The 12,467-nt window shown below is 46.8% G+C and overlaps 1 protein-coding gene across 8 annotated transcripts in view; it reads left to right on the top strand.

Annotated features, from left to right (window-relative positions):
• The window catches only part of PRR5L (proline rich 5 like), a 172,370-nt gene that overhangs the window by 118,620 nt on the left and 41,283 nt on the right, over positions 1-12,467 (top strand). For all 8 annotated transcript variants that reach the window (XM_062196294.1, XM_062196295.1, XM_062196293.1 and 5 more), the window contains one exon: positions 6,180-6,228. In XM_062196294.1, coding sequence (XP_062052278.1) covers positions 6,180-6,228 — 49 coding nt within the window. The remainder of the gene's footprint in view (positions 1-6,179; positions 6,229-12,467) is intronic.

Raw genomic sequence — 12,467 nt, 5'->3', positions numbered from 1 at the left:
GCAGAGGCAGAGAGAGAGGTCTTCCATCTGCTAGTTCACTCCCCAGATGGCTGCAATGGCTGGAGTTGCACCAATCTGAATCCAGGAGTCAGGAGTTTCTTCCATGTTTTCCACACAGGTGCAGGGGTCCAAGCACTTGGGCCATCTTATATTGCTTTTCCAGGCCATAGCAGAGAGCTGGATTGTAAGTGGGGCGGTGTCCATATGGGATGCTGGCACTGCAGGTGGCGGCTTTACTCACTACGCCACGGTGCTAGCCCCATCACTTCTTTTTTTAAAATAAAGTTTTATTTATTTATTTGAGAGGCAGAGAGAAAAAGAGAGAGGAGGGGGAGGAAGGAAGACAGAAGAGGAGGGGAGAGGAAGGGTGGGGAGAGGAAAGAAGGGGAGAGGAGGGGAGGGGAGGGGCGGAGAGGAGAAGAGAGGGAAGTTTATTTGCTGGGTCACTCTCCAAATGCCCACAATAGCCAGAGCTGGGGCAGGTCAAAACCAGGAGCCCAGAACAGCATTTGGATCTCCTATGTGGATGGCAGGGACTCAATTACTTGAGCCATCACATGTTGCCTCCAGGGTGCATATTAGTGCAAGCTGGAGCAGAAGTGGAAGTGGGAGTTGAACCCAGGCACTCTAATATGGGCTACAGGCTTTCCAAACCATGGCTTAACTTCTGCACCACACCTGCTCCTTTCTACGTCACTTCTGTTCTTGCCTGCCCTGTCTGCTGTCCCTGAGCCTCTCGCTGGCTCAAAATGGGCTTTGGCAGTACCTGTTTAACCTCGAAGCCTACAGAAGTGGGATGCTGTGTTAAGCAGGCATGAGGAGTGAGATTGCAGGCTCATGTAAAAGCAGGAAATCCCATCAACAGGGCTGATGTCTCAGCTGGTCAGCCTGGGAGGGAGGAGGGTGAGATCACATAGACCAGGGGACAGTTCTCCATTTTTTCCCCTAGTGTGAGTGATTCTGGCTTCTGGCTGAACTTCAAGCCCTGTTTCCCTTTTTGGTTGGGCCCCAAGTAAGCATTGCCTTCCTATTACTCTAGCTCCGCAGCTTCCTTCTCCGTCTGGCTCAGTGGCTCATGGTGGTTAGCAGCAGAATTCTGTTTCCCAGTGAAACCAGGCCTGAAAGTCCAACAGGTGAAACAGATGGAGCAGGGCCTCATAGGCTGAGCTGTTGCTTTCATGTCAGCCTCCAAGTCATTTGACCACACATGGTCTGGCCCTAGTATCCTACCCTGTTCAGGAGTTTCCCTTGGAAACTTCATAGAAGATGCTGAGGAGCATCAGAGGAGAGACCTGGGGAATGTGGGCTTTTGATTCCCATAGACCTGGTAAAATCCTGGTGGCTCATGTTTGCTGGACCTTGCATGTGCCAGGGCTATTCTAGAAACTTCCCAAGAATGAACTCATTTCGCCCTTGCAGTAGTCCTATGAAGCAGGATCTGTATCGTCTCCTTGTTCTGGTTGGGGAAGTGGAAATGTGAAGGGCTGGTGAGTTTGCTGAGGTTCTTGCTCCTATCACAATCACTACAAAGCCGCTGGCAGAGTTCAGACCCAGGCAGCTGCCTGCCGCTCCTTGTGCTCAGCAAGATACCTCTCATCTTTGGCCTGTGCTGGCACAGGTCTGTTTCCTTGTGTATAGAAAGTCCAGCTGTTACTACCACCTTGCAGTTTTGTGTCAGTCTGAAATGCAGAAGCATAGACATTGTTGATAGCAGTGGCAGGCACCTAGCAAGTGCTCCATAAACTGGAACTGGAAAAAGGCTAACTCCATCCCAGGAGTGATTGGTCTCCTACTCCTTATGTTTATTCTTCTCCCAACTAGTATCAGCAGGGAAGAAACCCTAGGAAAGAGTGGGAAAAAGAGAAGGGTGGCTGCTGGATTCTAGCCTTCAAGCTTTGCAGGAACATCCATCCTAGGTATTGGGAACCAGGCCTTCATCTTTCTGGCACCTGGGGAGCCATAAATCCTGGTTCTCAGTAAAAGGTTATGACTTGATAAATCCATGGCCCCCTGTTCTCTAAGAGTTGGATTTTCTTTTTGGTGAGTAGGGAGCATGTGGGACATTTTCTTCCAAGTCCCACTGGTGATGGCAAGTCAAGAAGACTAGAGGTTTTCCATCGCACCTTTCCCCCTAGACCAAGTGCAAGCAGTAATAGCACAGGGAGTAGAGGCAGACTATAGAAGATCTGTACCATGACTCAGTTGCAGTCCTCCCCTACCCTGGCTGTGGCTGACACTGCTCCTGAACCTCCAGCCCGGGCCCCTTTTCCTCTCCTCACCATGTTCTAAGTTACAAAGGGTTGCAGATTGCCAGGTGGAGACAGGTCTGGACGTTCAGGTTCCCAGGACTTGCAGGATTTGCTGGCACCTCTACACTTACTGTTGTCACGCTCCCGCCCAGGGACTCAGATTCCTTCTCTGGCTTCAGGTCATCCTGCTGCTACAACCTTGGTGCTTATTGTTCATTTGGGAATCTCTTTAAGAATTGTTTTTGAGTAGGATTATATTTACATGGTTCAAAAATGTAAACCTATCGTGAGATATACAGTGGAGAGCCTTCTACCTCTCTGCCTCAGAATCCTAATTCCTGTTCCTCAAAGACAAGTAGTGGTGCTTTAAGGAGCATTCTTCCAGAGTTTCTGTGTGCAGTACAAGGACTCTAATGGAGACACAGCCAACCGTGTGGCCCACTTTCCCTGAGGTCTTTAAGCTGGTCTGAGAGGGTGGCAGGGATTCTGTAGGATGGTATCTCCATCCAACTTCAGAAAGTAATGTTGGCTAAAGTATTTTGTTGCCCTACTGAATTTTAAGCAGTGCCCTCCACTTCTCCAGTCCCTTACTTGAAGAGATGGAAAAGATGATATACAACCTATTGTTTTATATTTGATACTTCAAAATGCACATGTGCCTTTGAAAATCAAGCTACCATACTTGTACATTTCAGCTCAAAGGACCTAGTTACTGGAAACCAAATCATGTAGCTAATATAGACTTGAACAGGAAGCTGTAAGAGCAGAATGACAAATGAAATTGTTGGTATTTAAATACTCTGCTATGTCTTTCTTTCTTTCTTTTTTTTTTTTAACTTAATATGACTTAGATCTCTTCCTATCATTACTTAGAGCACTTCTCTACTTCCTTTAGTCTTTTTACTGTTGCATAGAATTGTATTCTGTGGATGAACACTAATTCCTTATTAGTGCTTTGTTGGTGCATATTTTCATTGATTCCTATATTTTGCTGCCAGTGAAAACCTCTGCATATAAACAGTGACCTTCTCTGGCTCATAACAGGCTCAGACAGAATAAGACACAATTTTGTAAGGGTCAGGGCAGCACAGCTTCCAGAGTTGCCTACACAGGACAGTAGAATCTTGCCTTAAATTATCAGCTGGGGTCTTTTCTGCTCAGGTACACCTGGGGGGGAGAGTTTTCAACTTGGTGTTTGATAAAAGGACTACTGTGTGGCTCTCCTACTGTACCTGGTTCTATCCGGTACATTTGAAGTATAGAAGTCCAGCATTTGTGTCTGTCTGTTCTTAGTGAAGAACTAATGGTCAGCCTTTCCAGCGTGGTGCAAGGCACCTCTTTCTAGAATCTGCTTTGTAATTTGTCCATCACCATCTTGTCATCCCTTAGACGGCTGCTTCTGGCTTCAGCGTCCTTTTGGCTAAGTCTTTGTCTTGGTTCTGCATTGAGTCTGCTCCTTTATCTGCTGATTCTTCCAAACGCTGTGTCTTCCAGTAATGCACTGCAGGATTCTGGCCTCAGCTGTGGCCTGCAGCAACCCGGGCTGCACTGGAAGGTGCTGTGTGTTCGCCTCACTGTCAGATGCTCTCTTTCCTCCCTAGACAGGGAGAGAGGAGACCTCGTGGGTTCCTGCTTGGTGGAGTCTCACAGTATTTTCTGAGAACCACTGTGAAATGCCCCAGGGAGTCACACCTTGTTTAACCACATTCACCATGTTTCCTCAGCATAGCTCCCTCTTCTGTGGTGTTCCGGGAGCATGCGCCTCATTTTTGACCTGGGACATCTCCCCCTCCCCTGACCTCTTCCTCCTCTGCTACCTCTTCATGACACAGTGTTTTCCCAGCCTGGGTTCCTTGGGACCCGGGTTCATCACCTGCTTTGATCTCAGAACCTTGTCAGTCCCTCAGCATTGTGAGGATCCAAGACACCCTTGGGAAGCACCCTGAGACACCCATTATGAAGACTTGTTCTACCACTTTTGCATGAAGCCTGGCTTTTCCATCTGTGATTCCCAGTAAGGCTTTGTTAGAAGGTGTTTCTTCTTGCCACGGGCAGAAGCAGGGAGCATGCAGACTCTTCACCTCTTCCTGTTTCAAAACCTCTGTCTACTTGGGGCTGCCCACCAGGTTGCTGCCTACCTGCCTGCCTTCCTTCAGAGTTACAGAGAGAGAGGAAGAGACAGAGATCTTCCATCTGCTGACTCACTCTCCAAATGGCTGCAACAGTTGTGACTGGGTCAGGCTGAAGCCTGGAGCCTGGAACTCCATCTGGTTCTCCCACATGGGTGTCAAGAGCCCAATTCCTTGGAACGTATTCTAGTGCCTTCCCAGACACATCTTCAGGGAGCTGAATTGGAAGTGGAGCAGCCAGGACTTGAACCCATGCCCATATAGTATGCTGATGTCGTAAGTGTGGTTCAACCCAATGAGCCACAACATCAGCATTTCTCTTCCTCTGTCTCCATCCTGTTGTATCTGTTTTCAGCATGTAATGATCTCTGACTGTAACCTCTGGTTTATCCTTCAGGGATGTGTGCGAACATGCTCTGGGGAGAGTTGATACCCAGCAAAGATTAGCAAAAGCTTCAGCATTGGCTCCTTAATAGCCACAGCTGGTGGGATGAGTGAATGAAATCTGAAGTCCCTAGGGGACTCCCTGGAGGAGAGAGCCAGTTATTCTTGTTTTTAGCTCCCTCACCTTATCTGGATCAAATTAAAGAAGGAACACAAGGGATGGTCCCATTATGTGTCTTTTTTTTTTTTTTTTTTTCCTTCTGGGACTTAAGAGTCTTGGGAATTATCTTGTGAGGGCTTTTAGTCCCGGACTCCCTATTCCACCCACCTCCAGGAATAGAGACTGGAGGAGAGTGGAGACTCCGTCTGTCTTGTTCATCTGTGTATTGTGGGTGTGAGAACAAGTGTCTCAGTGGAAGGCAGTTCAGTACACGTCTGTGGCCATTGTCAAGAAAATCTGTCTTCTCAAGGTTGGTGTTGCAGCCTGGCCAATGAAGCTGCCACCTGCGATGCTGGCATCCCATATGGGCAGCAGTCCCAGTCGCAGCTGCTCCACTTCCCACCTCCCTGCTAATGGCCTAGGAAAAGCAGTGGAGGAGAGCCTAAGTGTTTGGGCCCCTACCACTCATGTGTGAGACCCGGAGGGAGTTGCTAGCTCCCGGTTTTGGCCTGGCTCAGTCCTGGCCATTGTGGCCATCTGGGGAGTGAACCAGGGGATGGAATCTCTCTCTCTCAAATACAAATAAATAAATTTTAAAAAAAGTCTGATTTCTCTCTGCTGTGGTTCCCTGTGAAGAATGCTTTGTCCTTCGGGGATGGGTGGTAAGAGCGCACAAACCATAGCCTCTAGCTGAATGTCTTGATAGATTAGAGGACAGAGACAGTGGGGTTGGGGAAAGATGCATTGAATTTGCAGAGCATCCTGGTTCAAGTCTTAGCTGTGGCACTGATGTGTTTCAGGACCTCTCTGAGCCTCCATTTCGTTATTTGTGGAGGAGGCATGAGAATTGCCCCCTGTCACACACATGCTTTACAGTTCATGAGTGAAGAAGGTCTGACAAATGTGCTTTAAACAAGGAAGTGCTCTGTGGATGTGGAGGGTTGCAGAATGGGAGTCTTTCTCCTTGCTTCTTCCTGCTTCACTGAAAGCCAAGTGCCCTGGCCAGCCACGGCCAACTCTTAGAATCAGATTTCTTGTGACCACACTCTTCAGATGTTCACTTTTGCAGAGTGATCAAAAGGAGCAGAGCTCCTAGGGTGCCCATCCTTGCAGTTCTCTGACAACCTTAGCAGGTGGGGTGCCACCAGGACTTAGGAAAGTGCACTCCCACCTGTGCCTCTGGGGAGCTGTGCCTGTGAATGGGTCCCCATGAGCTGTACCATCGAGGGCTGCCTGACCGTGTTTCTCTCTCCCCAGGCGGCTACTGAGGAGTGAACTCGGATCCTTCATTACAGACTACTTCCAGGTAAGCTGTGTGCACCTGAGCTTCCAGCATTATCATGCTTGTGGATCCATGTATCTAAAGGAATGGCCAATGCAGTCCCTTAGCATTAATTCAGCACCCAAAATCACATACGCTGAGTTCCTACTCTGTGCCAAGTACCAAAGTGCAGCAGCTGCAGGAGGTCTACTAGGGAGGCGTGGTCCTTGCAGGTAACACATAGTCCTGTGCCACAGTTTTTGGCTTTTTGTTCTCAGGACCCCCTTATGTTCTAGAAAATTATTGCTTGTTTGAATTTTGTTGACCCATCTTCATCACATTAGAAATTAAACCTGAAGAACTAGTGCTGTGGTGTCGTGAGTTAAGCCACCACCTGAAACGCAGGCATCCCATATATGTGCCAGTTTTAAGTCCCAGCTGCTCCACTTCTGATCCAGCTCCCTGCTAAGGAGCCTGGGAAAGCAGCCAAGGATGGCCCAACAGCGGAGACCTTGAAGAATTTCTGGGCTCCTGCTTTCAGCCTGGAACAGCCCTGGTCGTTGCAGCCATTTGAGGAGTGAACCAGTAGATGGAAGATCTCTCTCTTGCCCTCTGCCTCTCTGGAACTCTGCCTTTCAAATAATTAAAATAAATCTTTAAAAAAAACTGAGATGCTTTAAAATATATTTTAATTCATTTAAGTAATAAACTTATTACTGAACAGAAAGATAAATAGCACTTTTATGAAAAATAAAATTTTTAGAATTAGAAAACTTAGCAGAAAGAGCGGTCTTTATGTCTTTGTGTGAATCTCTGCATGGTCTGACTTGTCTGGCAGACAATGACAGTCTCTTAGCTGTGGCACATTCAGCCTCTTGTGATAAGGCACACAGCCTGCTCCCTGGAAAACTCCACTGTGCTCTCATGGAAAATGTGAGCGTGCACTTGACAACTGACCTAAATAAAATATTTGCCTCACTTGGGTTTTCTGGTTGTATTAGACAGAGTACATTTAATGTACTAGAATAGTAAGACCACAATGATGAGATGAAGATGATGACAGTGATAGATATGGCAGATAAGCTGGGACTTTATAATGTAGTCAGCCATGGGTAGACATTCACTTTGCTTGGTGTTATTGAGAAAATGTTCTGAAAGGTCTGTGGGATTCCTCCATGGGATCCCAGACCACACTTTGAGAACTGCTGCTCTGAGGACATTTCCTGTGACCCTTCCCCAACATGAATTTTTTTTTTTTAATTAATTTGAAAGGCAGAGAGTTACAGAGAGGCAGAGAGAGAGAAAGTGTTCCATCCATTTGTTCACTCCCCAAATGGCTGCAACGGCCAGAGCTGGGGCAATCCAAAGCCCCGAGCCAGGAGCTTTCTCCGCATCTACCACATGGGTGCAGGGACCCAAGGACATGGGCCATCTTCTGCAGCTCTCCCAGGCCATAGCAGAGAGGTGGATAGGAAGTGGAGCAGCTGGGATTCGAACTGGCACCCATATGGGATGTAGGCACTACAGGTGCGGCTTTACCTGCTACACTACAGCGCCGACCCCGGTGGTAGGTTTTTTTTTTTTTTTTTTTTTTTTTTTTACACTTGATCTTAGCCAAAAGCCCGAGAAGTGATTTTTTAAAAAGATTTATTTATTTAAAAGCAGAGTGACAGAGGGAGAGAAGAAGGGAGACATGTGCACACGCACACACACACACATACAGAGAGAGAGAGAGAGGAGAGAGTCACCTTCTATCTATTGTTTGATTTCCCAAGTGCCCACAACAAGCCGGAAGCCTGGAACTCCATCTGAGGGTCTCCCATGTGGTGACAGGGGCCCAGGCACTTGAGCCGTCATCTGCGTGCCTCCCAGGGTGCACAGTAGCAGGACAGCATGAGTATCTCTGACTCAAAGCATTGCTTCCATGTGCACTGCAGGCCTCTCAAGTGCTGGCTTAACCCACTGCGCCACGGTGCCTGCGCCAGGTGTGTGCCTTTGAGCAAGTTGCTTTGCCTCTCCGTGTTTTAGTTTCCTTTTCTGTAACATGGGGATAACAGAACCTCATGTTATAGGGTTGTTGTGAGGACTGAATAACTTGCTATTTGTAAAATGCTTTCTGACAGGAGTAAGTGTTCATTATGTTTATATAGGGGCCTGAGTTATTCTCAGGTGAAATCCACCCCTTTTAATGGGAAGACACAATAAACATGCATAGCATCTTGGCCACAGGTTGGGGATGTTGTAGAGCATACTTTTCAGACAGGTTAAAGAGATTTCAGGCTTTCTAAAGCAACACCAGACATCCCTTGACTACTTTTCTTTCCAAGATTCAAGAAGCTTAAACTTTTATGTGCACTTTAAGAGAATGACAAATATCAGTAATGAAGGTACCCCTTCCCCCAGTGTTCTCTCTCTCTCTCTCACACACACATACACACACAGCAAAAACTGATTGCTCTAAAATGTCTGCTCAAAGCCAGACCCGACAGAAGCCAGAAGCCTGGAATGCAGTCGGGTCATGGGTCCCGCTGCTTGGGAGGCAGCCCTAGCCCAGGCAGAGACAAACATAAAGATGAACAAAGAGATAATTGGTCACAACTGTGAATCACTGTGGTTGCCCTTGACACCAAGGTCAGTCCCTGCCTTGCTCTTGTCTCTTGCTATTGATTGGTTTTTAAATCCAGCTATGGAGATGTGGTTTTTCAGTCAGCCCTGGAGGGACCTGCTTGGCTGGGCGGCCTCCCTTCTTGACATTTAGAAGAGACAGGGTTTGGTGTGGTTTCCATCGGGTTTAAATGTCAGTTGTCTCTCGGTGTTGGGGGCTACCCCTGGGATGGGCAGGGAGGGACATTTGGGTGGGGCCTTGTTGATCTGGGCAGCCCTGAGGTTTTTGGGGTGGTTAATACTGCTTACAAAGCATGCCAGACCTCAAAAACTAATAACCACTTGTCATTTCCTATCGGGAAGGTAATCAGAGAAGCTACTTGGTGAACAGTGGGTGGGGACTGGTTTTCAGAATTTTGAACCTGGGTTTTTTCTTATTTATTTAATGTGCTAGACTGGAAAGAAGGCTCTCTCAACTCTTGTTTTTTCATTTCATTTCTTTTTTTTTTTCCCTCTGTAATGTCTCAAGTGGATTCAGAGTTATTTCTTTTTCTTTCTTTCTCTTTCCTCCTTTTACTTCTCTCTTCTCCCTCCCTTCCCTCATTTCTTCCTCTTTTCCCCCTCTCTCTTCCTTCTTCCCCTCCTTTCTTCCTCTCTCTCTCCCCACTCCTTCCCTTCATTCCCCCTCTTTCTCTCCCTTCCTTCATTTCTCTCTCCCTTCCACCCCCTCTCACTGGTTCTTTCAGAGTCCATAGCACATAGTAGATGCTCAGTAAGTGTTCATTGGACAGGAGGAGGGATTGTCTACCACATATGTGGAAAATAATTTTAGGGAACACACAGATGGCATTGAATAACATTAGAGTTGAGGGTTACAAAGTATTTCCCTTTTTTATTTTCCTTTAGTTCTTACACTTGAGCCACAGAGTCTTGGATTGTGCCATTGTGTCTTTTACTATTCCCCAGGACTTGGCAGTCTCCCTGGTTTAAGAAAGTGTGGCAAGCCTTAAACTTAATGTCTTTAGCTAGAGACCCAGTCTAGTTAGGATTTCATAAGACTATTTTGTTTCATCATTGAGTGATATTCTACTTATGGCAGATGTTGCTATAGTTTCCTTTATAAACATATCTGTGTTTTTAAACAGTGGATTGATTTAAGAAAAATAGTATACAAAGAATAATATAGTTGACTCTGCTATGGTCCTGATTGTGAAGGTGATTAGAGGAAGACTTGGGTTCAGATACCTATGTGCCAGGCACAACTTGAAAAAGAGCTGGTTCTGCAGCCTGATGGCCACGCCCAGGCATCCACATTCAACACCAACATCTGTTCCGCTCCTGGAACCTGGAGCCTCAGGTCAGAACCCGCCACTTGCAAAGCCATCTCTGCGGCTCTGCTTTTGCCGGAGAACGTTTTCATCGTGAGATCCAAAGAAAGAATATCCTCAGTGGGGAATAATGAGAATGACCCAAAGTGAGGCAGGGCAGGCAGGCAGGAAAATGGGCCTTATCCTATGTCTGTGCAAGGAGATGGTCTGTTTGGTCCACAGGAGCCTGGGAAGGTTTCCATAAGATGCTGGCCGGGAAAGTGCTGATATTTCCAGTATTGATTTTTCTTTTCCCTCTGTCTGTTTTAAGTTGTGCCTGGAAGGAAAATTGGGGTTTCCAGGAGGAGCTCTCTATCCTGGTGTCAGCTCTGAGGGATAATTGGTTCCTTGCAGCTTTTGAAGCTGATGATAAGAGATGTTCTGGAGGCCTAGCTAGGATCCTGAAGGTTGGGGTGTTTGAGGGAGGGGTTGCACGTAGCACTTTCTGCTCTTGTGTAGCCACTGGCTGCCTTTCCTCAAGTCCAGAAAGTTCAGTTCCTTTCTGTGAAACTAGACTTTTGCTTGATAGAGGAATTCAGCCGGGAGTCAATGGCTCAGAATGAGTTCATACTAGGAAGAAGGGAAAGTTGGCCACCACCGCTGCTGAAGCTGTGTGTGTATGTTCAGACTTATTGTTCCATTTTCTGATCATACCTATAATAGCCCTCCGAGGCCAGCTTCCTGTAGCTCCTTCATTATTGGAGTGGTAAGGGCTGATGGCACATGGCAGAGAACTGAAGGCAGAGGCATATTTGGAGTGCCCTGGTCAAGCATAGAGTTTATTATTATTTAAAGATTTATTTTGATTTATCTGAAAGGCAGAGTGACAGAGAGAAGGAAGGACAGAGATCCTCACCCACTGGTTCACTCTCTGAATGGCCACAACAACTGGGACTGGGCCAGGCTGCAGCTAAGACCAGAATTCCATTCTGGGTCTTCCACGTGGGTGGCAGGGGTGCAAGAACTGGACTATCTTCTGCTGCTCTCCCAGGCACCTCAGAAGGAAGCTGGACTGGAAGTGGAGTAACTGGGATCCAAACTGGGAGTTTTGCATCATAAGTGGTGGTTTAACCTGCTGTGCCATAACACTGGCCCTCAGCATGGAGTTTAAAGGTGAAGATGGTGCAGAGATGTAGATGTATCTACACAGGTAACATGTAGCAGTCGTATTAACTGAAGACCCCAATGGGTGGCAAAGACTTAAAAATAGGTCCAGTGTAAATACACATTCTAGGATCAAAGACAGGCATTGTGAGAATTCATGGCAAATTGGGAAGAAGAAGATGAGTGTGAAGATAACTTGTGTGATTTCCAAACCCAAACTGAGTAGAGGAGAAAAGTGTCAGCTCTAATTTGATCAGTGTAGGAGGGCTTCTGTGATAGGCAGGACTCCCAAAGCAGAAGAAAGAGGCAATCGGGTGGATAGTGGGTGGTAAGGGGAATTGCACAGACTTTAACTTGAAGATAAAACTGGGCCTAGTATTGAAAGTTGCTATGAATGAGCAGAGCTGGGCTCTGATGAGATGACAAAGGGCAGGAGACAGGGTAATGCTTTTAGGCAAGAAGGTCTTGCATTTGGGGTTGCTAAAGAGTGGGGTGACCCAGAAGCTCCTGTTGACTGCTCTGAGATGACGGGGTGGTACTGAATTAGGGGCTATGAGAAGAATGCCTGGATGTGCCAGGCTCTTGCTGTTGGCGCTGCCTGCCCACTGGCAGTTACCTTCCAGCAGCTTTGCTATACTTAATCTCCTTGGCAATGACTTGAATCTTGTACAATTATCTCGATCTTTTTATTGTAATTTTCTCATCCTTTATGAAGCTAAATGGAGAAGTGGGTGTTGAGACGGAAAACCACAGATCTTACTGTAATTGAGATAAAGATGAAAATCAATAGACATGCTGAAGGGACAGATCCATATCCTCACTGGACTTGGGCTGTTGCACATTCAATTGTGAATGAAGGAGCATACAGGTATGAAATTCTGAAAATACATCACCTGAAGATTAGCTCCGAAGAGGAGGTGTTATTAGTGTTTTTATAGTCATTTTTAGCTTCATGGGAGCAGAATTCCTCTTATGTCATCTAAGTGGATTCTTCCACATGAGTATATGTTTTCAGGAACACAATATTTATGGGATTGGATGATTTCTTGTAGATTAGGCAAGGAATGGTAAAAGCCAGTTTGCTGGAAATGAGCTGTTTAAATAAGTAGAGACCTGGCCGGCGCCGTGGCTTAACAGGCTAATCCTCCGCTTTGAGGCGCTGGCACACTGGGTTCTAGTTCCGGTCGGGGCACCGGATTCTATCCCGGT

The sequence above is a fragment of the Lepus europaeus genome, chromosome 7 (assembly GCF_033115175.1).
Source record: "Lepus europaeus isolate LE1 chromosome 7, mLepTim1.pri, whole genome shotgun sequence".
Classification (NCBI taxonomy): Eukaryota; Metazoa; Chordata; class Mammalia; order Lagomorpha; family Leporidae; genus Lepus; species Lepus europaeus.
The sequence above is the reverse complement of the archived record's forward strand: the minus strand, read 5'-3'. Positions and strand labels throughout refer to the sequence as shown.